The sequence below is a fragment of the Theropithecus gelada genome, chromosome 13 (assembly GCF_003255815.1).
Source record: "Theropithecus gelada isolate Dixy chromosome 13, Tgel_1.0, whole genome shotgun sequence".
In the NCBI taxonomy this organism is placed as follows: domain Eukaryota; kingdom Metazoa; phylum Chordata; class Mammalia; order Primates; family Cercopithecidae; genus Theropithecus; species Theropithecus gelada.
In genome coordinates this window covers 44,308,003-44,318,971 of record NC_037681.1, presented here as the reverse complement: position 1 = coordinate 44,318,971, position 10,969 = coordinate 44,308,003, and the positions used below count along the sequence as shown (strand labels likewise).

The 10,969-nt window shown below is 40.8% G+C and overlaps 1 protein-coding gene across 2 annotated transcripts in view; it reads right to left on the bottom strand.

The window, feature by feature from the left end:
* Window positions 1-1,609: 1,609 nt before the first annotated feature.
* Window positions 1,610-10,969, bottom strand: part of UBXN2A (UBX domain protein 2A) — a 53,317-nt gene continuing 43,957 nt past the window's right edge. The window contains exons 6-7 of one of the 2 annotated variants that reach the window (XM_025354213.1): window positions 10,301-10,459; window positions 1,610-2,748 (exon numbers count right to left, since the gene is read on the bottom strand). In XM_025354213.1, the coding sequence (XP_025209998.1) occupies window positions 2,550-2,748; window positions 10,301-10,459 (358 nt within the window). In that variant the 3' untranslated portion in view covers window positions 1,610-2,549. The remainder of the gene's footprint in view (window positions 2,749-10,300; window positions 10,460-10,969) is intronic. The other variant, XM_025354214.1, reaches the window with a different exon arrangement.

Sequence of the window (10,969 nt, the reverse complement as noted above, 5' to 3'; positions counted from 1 at the left end):
AAAAAAAAAAAAAAAAATTATTATGGCAGAGTTTTACTCTATTGCCTAAGCTAGAGTGCAGTGGCACAATCTCGGCTCACTGCAACCCCTGCCTCCTGAGTTCAAGCAATTCTCCCTCAGCCTCCCTAGTAGCTGAGATTACAGGCACATGCCACCACGCCCAGCTAATTTTTGTATTTTTAGTACAGACATGGTTTTACCACATTGACCAGGCTGGTCTCGAACTCCTGACCTCTGGTGATCTGCCTGCTTTAGTCTCCCAAAGTGCTGGGATTACAGGTGTGAGCCACCACATCGGACTAATTTTTGTAATTTTTATAGATGGGGTTTTGCCTTATTGCCCAGGCTGGTCTCAAACTCCTGGGCGCAAGTGATCCACCTGTCTTGGCCTCCCAAAGTGCTGGGATTACAGGTGTGAGCCACCACGTCCAGCCAGAAGTTATTATTTTTAAATGAATTTTTTTTTTTTTTTTTTTTTTTTTGGAGACAGAGTCTCGCTCTGTTGCCAGGCTGGAGTGCAGTGGTGCAATCTCGGCTCACTGAAACCTCTGCCTCCTGGGTTCAAGTGATTCTCCTGCCTCAGCCTCCCATGTAGTTGGGATTACAGGCACATGCCACCACACCCAGCTATTTTTTTTTTGTATTTTTAGTAGAGATGCGGTTTCATCACGTTGGACAGGATGGTTTCGATCACTTGATCTTGTGATCCACTCACCTCAACCTCCCAAAGTGCTGGGATTACAGGCGTGAGCCACTGTGCCCAGCCCATAAATAACTATTTTAAGCATTTAATATTTAATATGGTAATATATACAGCTCACATAAACAAATGGTCTTGAGATAAAAATGTTTGAGAATTGCTGCTTCATGGCATGCATCTCGCACCCTATGAACATTACTGCTGCTATGGACCACTTAGTTCCTTGGCACACTCAATGCATACTTCATTTTGAATCTGATTCAACAGATCATTTGCAAAAAAAAATGTTAAACTTATTTTCAGGTATGGGGATTTAATCTGACAGTGAAAAATTGAGGTCTAACTGGATTTAGTTAAAAGTCTAAGATATAAAGCATGTTTTTCTTCGTGATATCAAAATGAAATAATCTTTAAATGTATTCACAAGTTGACTGTGATGTATGAAACAGAAAACCAGCTGGGCACAGTGGCTCACACCTGTAATCCCAGCACTTTGGGAGGCCTAGGCGGGAAGATCACCTGAGGTCAGGAGTTCGAGACCAGCCTGACCAACATGGTGAAACCCTGTGTCTACTAAAAATACAAAATTAGCCAAGCGTGGTGGCGTATGCCTGTAATCCCAGCTACTTGGGAGGCTGAAGGAGGACAATCGCTTGAACCCAGGAGGCGGAGGTTGTGGTGAGCCGAGATTGCACCACTGCACTCCAGCCTGGGCAATAAGAGCAAAACTCCGTCTCAAACAAACAAACAAACAAAAAAAGAAACAGAAAACCATATTTTATGTGATGCATTTACAAAATATTAGTAATGTGACACATATAGGCATTAGATTCTGAGTGGTGGCAAATGAATGGCTAATCCCAAATGTTAGCCAAAAACAATCTGTAATTTTTGAAAGAAAATAAAATGGAAAGGGAATACGTTTTCTACATTTTTAGAAAGTGTAGAAATGTGAGTAGGCAGATTAACCTTGACACTATACTAAGCTACACAATTTTATTTTTATTTTTTAAATTAAAAAAATATATAGACAGGGGTCTCTGGTGACCATTCTGATTTTAAACTCCTGGCTTCAAGTGATCCTCCCAACTCAGTCTCCCAAAGTGTTGGGATTACATGCATGAGCCATTGCACCCGGCCACAATTTTATTTTATTTTATTTTATTTATTTTTGAGAGGGGGTCTTGCTCTGTCGCCAGGCTGGAGTGCAGTTGCTCAATCTCAGCTCACTGCAACCTACACCTCCTGAGTTCAAGCGATTCTCCTGCCTCAGCCTCCCGAGTAGCTGGGACTACAGATGTGCACCACTATGCCCAGGTAATTTTTGTATTTTTAGTAGAGATGGGGTTTCACCATGTTGGCCAGGATGGTCTCAATCTCTTGACCTTGTGATCTGCCTGTCTTGACCTCCCAAAGTGCTGGGATTACAGGTGTGAGCCACCGCGCCCGGTCGTATTTAGCTCTTTAAAAACTCTGAGGCAGCTAACATTTAAATAAATCCCTGCTGTCCAGGAATGATGTTTGAATGAATATTGTGAACACATTCGCTAATTTATACCATATTAAGATTCTAAATAATACAGCTATTTAATATATATTGATAACTGGTATTTGAAAATAAGTCTATTTTTCTGAGTCGCCTTTTGGAGAAAGTGCACTGAATATAGTTTCCAGTCATATGCTACTTTCCTAACTTGTACTTATCTAAACATCTTCTCATTAGGAGAGAGTTCAACAGTACTCAAACCAAAAGTCTAGTGAGTCTGACTTCTCCAGTCCCCAATTTTGGTTTGCATGTCCACTTACAACCATCATTTCTTTGCAAAGTTTCCACTCAGTCTATCAAAAATCAGTGCTCTGAAAGTTCTCTAAAAGGTGCAGCAGTTTTTTGGAGTCTCTGAATGATGACGGCATTCTGTAAATCTGCTTCTTCCAGTGTGAGTGTCTCATCTAGCAACCTGAGGACAGGAAGAGCTGTTGCCAGGGAAAATGGAGGACTTCTTTGAGATCCTTGGTATTTTTCAATGAAGTCTTTGATATGGCTTACTCTGTAAAACACAAAAACTATTAATATAATTTTATGAAAATTTGAATTAGCTAATTTATAGTAATAACAACTGGTAAAAGTATCTGGATATGTTATTATTGTTATTTTTAGAGATAGTGTCTTGCTTTGTCATCCAGGATGGAATGCAGTGGTGCCATCATAACTCCTGGGCTCAACTGATCCTCCTGCCTCAGCCTCCCAAAGTGCTGAGATTATAGGCATGAGCCACAACACCCAGACTCTGGATATGTTAATACAGAGAATAACTGAATTGTGATATAACTGATTATTTGGACTATCTTTTAAAGTTTGACTCCCAGAAATTTGATGACAATAAGGAATTACTACTGTTAATTATCTTAGGTAAGACAAAGGAATTATGGCTATGTTTTAGAGAGGCTGTCACAATTGTAACATGATGGTCATGTAGCCATGGATTATAGAACGCATCCTCATTTCACAGATGCTAAAATGTGAAAAAATGTGCAACTTACAATTAATGAAATATGCATATTACGTAAGAAATAATTCTCTCATTCAATCAATTCACTAAAATTCACTACGTGCCACTTTACTAAACCTGAAAGGGCTACCAAAAAAGTCTAAGACCCAGTCCTGTGTATTCATTTGGGTACCAAAAATTGGATAACCAAAGGTTAAAGCTTATGTCAAAGAACATAAACATAAAAAGCAAGAAAACAAAGGTTAAAAGAACTAGGGAAAGATTTCTGGAGGTGAAAGGATTGGAGTGTGGACTTAAAAGACAGGTCCAGCTGCTCGGGAGGCTGAGGTGGGAGACGAACATTGAGCCTGGGAGACGAAGGTGCAGTGAGCCGAGATCATGTCACCTTTCATCTAGCTGGGCGTGTTGGCACACACCTGTAGTCCCAGCTACTCAGGAGGCTGAGGCAGGAGAATCGCTTGAACCTGGGAGGCAGAGACTGCAGTGAGCTGAGATCTCTCCACTGCACTCCAGCCTGGGGACAGAGCGAGACTCCATCTCATAAAACAAAACAAAACAAAAACACCAAAAATTAGCCAGGCGTGGTGGCAGGTGCCTATAATCCCAACTACTTGGGAGGCTGAGGCACGAGAATCCCTTGAACCCAGAGCCGAGATCATGCCACTGCACTCCAGCCTAGGCAACAGAGAGAGACTGTCTCAAAGAAAACAAACAAATAAAACAAAATAAAACAAAAACAAAGGAGGCCGGGTGCTGTGGCTCATGCCTGTAATCCCAGCACTTTGGGAGGTCAAGGTGGACGGATCACCTGAGGTCAGCAGTTCCAGATCAGACTGGCAAACATGGCCAAACCCTTTCTCTACTAAAAATATAAAAAAATTAGCCAGGTGTGGTGGTAGGTGCCTGTGATCCCAGCTACTTGGGAGCCTGGGGCAGGGAGAATGGTGTGAACCTGGGAGGCGGAGCTTGTAGTGAGCCAAGATGGCACCACTGCACTCCAGCCTGGGCAACACAGCGAGACTCTGTCTCAAAAAAACAAACAAACCATATATATATATAAATACACACATACATATATGTATGTATGTGTGTGTGCGCGTGTGTGTATAAAATAAAATATAAAATTGCATGCATTTCTTTTGTTAATCTGTCTTTTGTTAAAGGGGTCTCAGCCATGAATCTAGGCAATGGTTGAAGAAAATCTTTTCTCCCCAACAAGGTCAATTAATCAGAAAAACACAATTTCATCTCTGCTGGACCTAATTATATAACTTTAAAATATATAAAGCAAACGTTAACAGAAGTAAATAAGAAATAGACAAATCCATACATAATCAAAGTTGGAGATTTTAGCACAATTCTCTTGGTAACTAATAAAATAAGCAGAAAAAACGGAAGAAAAACACAATTTTTTAAATGATTTAGTCCGAAAGCCACCAAGCCATCAGTAGGACAGAACATGGAAGACATCTGTTTCAGAAATGCTGGGGGTTGTGGTGGCCCACATAAGAGCTGTCTAGTGCAGGGTGTCAGAGTCCAAGTAGGGTGAGGAAAATATCCAAGCTGGCGGGTCGGAGAAGAAGGGTCATGGCTTAGTAGCTTTTAAGGACAGTTTTGCTTTTTTAAACCTGACATGAATGGAATCATAGTGTATGTGTTCTATAGCTTTTTTATCTCCACATTATGTTTTTGGGACTCATTCATGTTGATGCGTGCAGCCATAGCAAATACTTTTTTTCCTTCTGAGATGGAGTCTTGCTCTATCACCCAGACTGGAGTGCAGTGGTGTAATCTCAGCTCACTGCAACCTCCACCTCCTGGGTTCAAGCCATTTTCCTGCTTCAGCCTCCTGTAGCTGGGATTACAGGAGCGGGCCACCACACTCAGATAATTTTTGTATTTTTTGTAGAGACGGGGTTTCACCATGTTGGCCAGGCTGGTCTTGAACTCCTGACCTCAAGTGATCTGCCCACCTCGGCCTCCCAAAGTGCTGGGATTTCAGGCCTGAACCACCGCGCCCAGCTGCAAATATTTTTTGATTACTGTCTTCCATTACATGAAAATAATTATTCAGTCTATCTTTATTGGTAACAGTGCAAGTATACATGGCTGTATCAGTCAGCCATTGCCCAGTAAAAATCAAAACAGAGCAGGTTGTCCCAAGCAGAGTAAAAAAGCATTCATATGGAAGAGCAGTTGACTGCAGTGTGTCAGATCCAGACAGTGGTGAGGAGAGCATCTGAGGAGAGGCAGCCCAGAGTGTCAGTCTACCAAGGGGAGGAGGTCATTGGCATGCAGTCCTGAAGTCATGCAGTGTGAGAAGGCATTCCAATGAAGGGGGGCCCTGGGGTGATGATGTGTCAGAGAGTCTAGTAGGAAGAGGAGGGAATCCATATTGGAATTCAACAAGGAGAGTCAAAGCCCAAGCAGGGTGACAAGGGCTTACATGTGGGGTAGGAGGCAGCAGTAGAAAAAGGACATTGGTCACATATAGGAAAACTGATTAAATACATAAATATGTTAACTATAACTGGAGCCAGGCCTTGCACTGTAGAAGTTAGTTACAAATATGGAAAGGAGAAAATTAGAACAAACCTTATAGTTTTTTTTTTTTGAGACAAGGTCTGGTTCTGTTGCCTAGGCTGGAGTACAGTAGTGCAATCACAGCTCCCAAAGTGCTTGACCTCCCCAGGGCGCAGGTGATCCTCCTACTTCAGTCTCCTGAGTACCTGAGACCACAGGTGAGTGCCACCACATCTGGCTACTTTTTGTGTTTTTTGTAGAGATAGAGTTTCACTATATCGCCAAGACTGGTTTTGAACTCCTAGGCGCAAGTGGTCTGTCTGCCTAGGCCTCCCAAAGTGCTGGGATTACAGGTATAAGCCACCATGCCTGGCCCTACCGACTAAAATTGGAGGTATCTACGTGGACTCATGGTTTTTGATATATAAAAATACAGAAATAAGGCCGGGTGTGGTGGCTCATGCCTGTAATCCTAGCACTTTGGGAGGCCGAGGCAGGTGGATCGCTTGAGTCCAGGAGTTCGAGACTAGCCTGGGCAAGAGGGTGAAACCCCATCACTACTAAAAGTACAAAAACTAAGGAGGATCACCTGAGTCTGGGGAGGTGGAGGCTGCAGTGATCTCTAATTATATCACTGCACTCCAACCTGGGTGACAGAGTGAGACCCTGTCTCAAAAAAAAAAAAACCAGGAATAAATACAGATACAAACATAAGTGCATATATATACATATATATACACACACACACACGTATGTGTATGTATAGGTTTTTTTGTGTGTGTCTTTGTTGATTTTGCTATCAGGGTAATGCTGGCCTCACAGAATGAGTTTGGAAGTATCCCCTCTTCAATTTTTGAAATAGTTTTCTTTTTTGCATGTGTGTGTGTGTGTGTGTGCACGTGCACGCACACACACACACACAAACAATTCTTTCCACACAGAGGGCCTGGAAGCAGTGGTATCCCAATAAGTGTATCTAGTACTACCCAGATCCTAGATTGTCAATATCACTGTCCACTAAAAACAACAAGGGATTCCTGGAAAAGCATAGAATGAACTTGAAAAAAAATTTTGTGCTGAAAACAAGGAAATGTTCAAGAATTATGGGAGCATTTCAAAATAACACAGGAACCAGTTTAAAGGAGGTCTCACAAACTACCTGAGACAATGTGCATATCAAAATAAATAATGATGGTAAGAGTTCATAAACTGTTGAATAAAATAGGAAACTATGAGTAGATATATATATAAATCAATCAATCGATCAATCTGAGGTCTTGTGAGGAACATAAGTATCCTATTTCAAAGTCCTTCCCCACAAAATACAGATTAATTACAAAGGGAAAATGAATAACTTTACAGTAAAGAACTCTGGTAGAGACCACTTTAATCAAGTGTTAAATTTAAAATCATCATAATGGGACAAATGTAAATGATGCCACCTGTTGGAATTCAATGAGACGTACAAAGCATTAGTTCTGTCACACCTCTGCCAAAATTAGTGACCTAAATATAAGGAAGCATCAAACAAGATAAATTGGCTTGTAATACTTTAAAAAGTCAAGGTTGGCCGGGCGCGGTGGCTCAAGCCTGTAATCCCAGCACTTTAGGAGGCCGAGACGGGCGGATCACGAGGTCAGGAGATCGAGACCATCCTGGCTAACACGGTGAAACCCTGTCTCTACTAAAAAATACAAAAAACTAGCCGGGCGTGGTGGCGGGCGCCTGTGGTCCCAGCTACTTGTGAGGCTGAGGCAGGAGAATGGCGTGAACCCGGGAGGCGGAGCTTGCAGTGAGCTGAGATCCGGCCACTGCACTCCAGCCTGGGCGACAGAGCGAGACTCCGTCTCAAAAAAAAAAAAAAAAGTCAAGGTTATAAAAATCAAAGGAAGACAAGGAACTATTTCAAACTGACATATCACAACTAAGTGCAATGTGTAATTCTGAATGGCCTTTTGCTATAAAGGAAGTTATTAGATAAAATGGAAAATCTTGAATTAGGGTCTATTAAGGTTAAGTTTCCTGATTTAAATGGCTGTATTGTGGTTATGTGGGAGAAGGTCCTTGTTTATAGATAATCTATACCTAAGTATTTCAAGTGATGGGTCATCAGACTGGCACTAATTCTTGAATGCTTAGGGAGAAAAGTTGCTTTATTTTTTTGAGATGGAGCCTAACCTCTGCCTCCCAGGTTCAAGTGATTCTCCTGCCTTAGCCTTCTGAGTAGCTGGGATTACAGACATGTGCCACCACAGCTGGCTAATTTTTGTATTTTTAGTAGAGAAGGGGTTTCGCCATTTTGGTCAGGCTGGTCTCAAACTCCTGACCTTGTGATCTGCCTGCCTCGGCCTCCTAAAATGCTGGGATTACAGGCAGGAGTCACTGAGCCCAGTCAAGAAAAGTTCTTTATATTGTTCTTGAACCTTTTCTGTGATTTTTAATTTATTATTATTATTTTTTTTGAGATGGCTCGCTCTGTCGCCCAGGCTGGAGTGCAGTGGCGTGATCTTGGCTCACTGCAAGCTCCGCCTCCCAGGTTCATGCCATTCTCCTGTCTCAGCCTCCCGAGTAGCTGGGACTACAGGCGCCCACTACCACGCCTGGCTAATTTTTTGTACTTTCAGTAGAGACAGGGTTTCACCGTGCTAGCCAGGATGGTCTCGATCTCCTAACCCCATGATCCGCCCATCTCAGCCTCCCAAAGTGCTGGGATTATAGGCATGACCACCTTTTCTGTAAGTTTTTGCTGGTTTGAAATTTGGAGTAATTATTTGAAAATAAGAAAAACAATTTAGTATATTTTAGGAATACGTATATACTAGGTAAAGCTATAAATAAAAGCAGCAAATTATCAACACAAATTTAGGACAGTGGTTATTTCTCTCTTCCCCAGAAGAAAAGAGACATGATCACAGAAAGACACATAAGGTATACTGATAAGAATCTATGTTCTGAGGTAGGTGGTACATATGTATTTTATTCTTATTCTTTTAACTTTCTCTGTATATTTGTTATTTATCTGTGCTACATTTCCTGAAAAATAAATAATTTTTACAAAAGGAAAAACGACATATGCTATATATGGTATGTTTCTATTTTTAATTAAAACAAAACAAACTTTTTTTTTTCTTCCTTTTGAGACAGGGTCTTGCTCTGTCACCCAGGCTGGAGTACAGTGGTGAGATCATGACTCATTGCAGCCTCAACCTCCTGGGCTCAGGTGATTCTGCCATCTCAGCCTCCTGAATAGTCCCTAGCCTCCCAAATTGCTGGGACTACAAGCAGGAGCCACGACACCCAGCCAAAAAAAGCTTTTAAGAAGGCTGGGCATGGTGGCTCATGCTTGTAATCCCATCACTTTGGGAGGCTGAGGTGGGCGGATCACCTGAGGTCAGGAGTTTGAGACCAGCTTGGGCAACATGGTGAAACCCTATCTCTACTAAAAATACAAAAATTAGCCAGGCATGGTGGCACATGCCTGTAATCCCAGCTACTCAGGAGGCTGAGGCAGGATAATCACTTGAACTCGGGGGATGGAGGTTGCAGTGAGCCGAGATCGTGCCACTGCACTCCAGCCTGGGTGGCAGAACACTCTGTCTCAAAAAAAAAAAAAAAAAAGCTTTTAAGAAGAAATAAAAGACTGCATCAAACTGATGATAATGATTATCTCTGAGCAGTGGAATTCGTATGAACTTCAATTTCTTTTAATGCTTTTCTGTATTTTCATTCTTTCACTACAATTAACAGAAGGGTATGCATATAATGCTAATGACTAATTTAAAACATTAAAAATAATTCTTTTATAATTATGTATCTAGTTAAACAGAAAAATGAATCAAATGATGAGAATCAAAATCCCAAAACAGACTGAAAATACTTCATTGCTATTATTATTATTTTTTGAAACAGGTTCTCACTGTCACCCAGACTTGCAGTGTGGTAGTGCAATTCGGCTCACTGCAGTCTCTACTTCTTAGGCTCAAGCGATTCTCCTCCCAAGTAGCTGGGACTGCGGATGTGCGCCACCATGTTCAGCTAATTAAAAAAATTTTTTTTTGTAGAGATGAGGTCTCACTATATTGCGCCACTGCACTCCAGCCTGGGCAACAGAGCGAGGCTCCGTCTCAAAAATAAATAAATAAATAAATAGATAGATAGATAGATGGATAGAATGCTTGGCAGGATGCAATGGCTCATGCCTGTAAGCCTAGGCTAAGGCAGGAGGATGAATTCAGTCCAGGAGTTTGAGACCAGTCTGGGCAACACAGTGAGACCCCCTTTCTAAAAAACAGTTTTTAAAATTAGCTAGCAATACATAAATAAAAAAAAATAAAAGTTAGCGGGGCATGGTGGCATGTGGCTGTAGTTCTACAACTCAGGAGGCTGAGGTGGGAGGACTGCTTGAATCCAGGACTTCAAGATTGCAGTGGGCTATGACTGTGCTACTGCACTCTGGCCTGGGCAACAAAGATTCTATCTCTAAAATTAAACTGTTGACCGAACTGAAAAGAAGAAATGAAATTTAAACTTGGTGAAAAAAAATCATATACTGAAATTGAAGACTCACCTATGAGAAATGTTAAATTTCTGAACAATCCTTTTCCCATTGGCTAACCAGATCTGTATATTAGTAATGGGTTCCAAGTTGTTCAGCGGAACAGCAGACAAATTATTTTTATTTTCAACTTCAATATTCTTTGCTTTAGAAACAATTTTTGGTGTGGCACTAAGGAAATCCAGACAACAAAGTTAGACATGTTTTTCCATTCAATAAACCTTTATCATTAAATAATTACTATAAAAATATTACAGCAAGTATAGCTTTTAGGAAGATTTTTGTAAGCTATATCTGTTTCTTCAATAATAACGAAAGATATATTATTTATGTCCACAATATATGATGGTATGATGGTTCTAATAATCTGATGAAACTATACATATCCAAGTAATTTGTAAGCTACATATATTATTACTGGTATTTATTGACTAGTGCTTTACAGAATGGATAATTTTAAAGAAGGTTCACAGATCTATGGACTTTACCTTTTCCTACTGCCCAGGTTAAATTTCTAAAATAAATATTCTTTATTGAGCTTAGTCCTTAGGTTATAATGAAAAAGAAACTAAATAAAGTACTTCCTGATCATTCTGAAGGGTGCATCCAGATATATTTGTACATGTGGATGAATATGTATGTACCTTACCAATCTTGATAATTAAAAATATGAGAATTTAT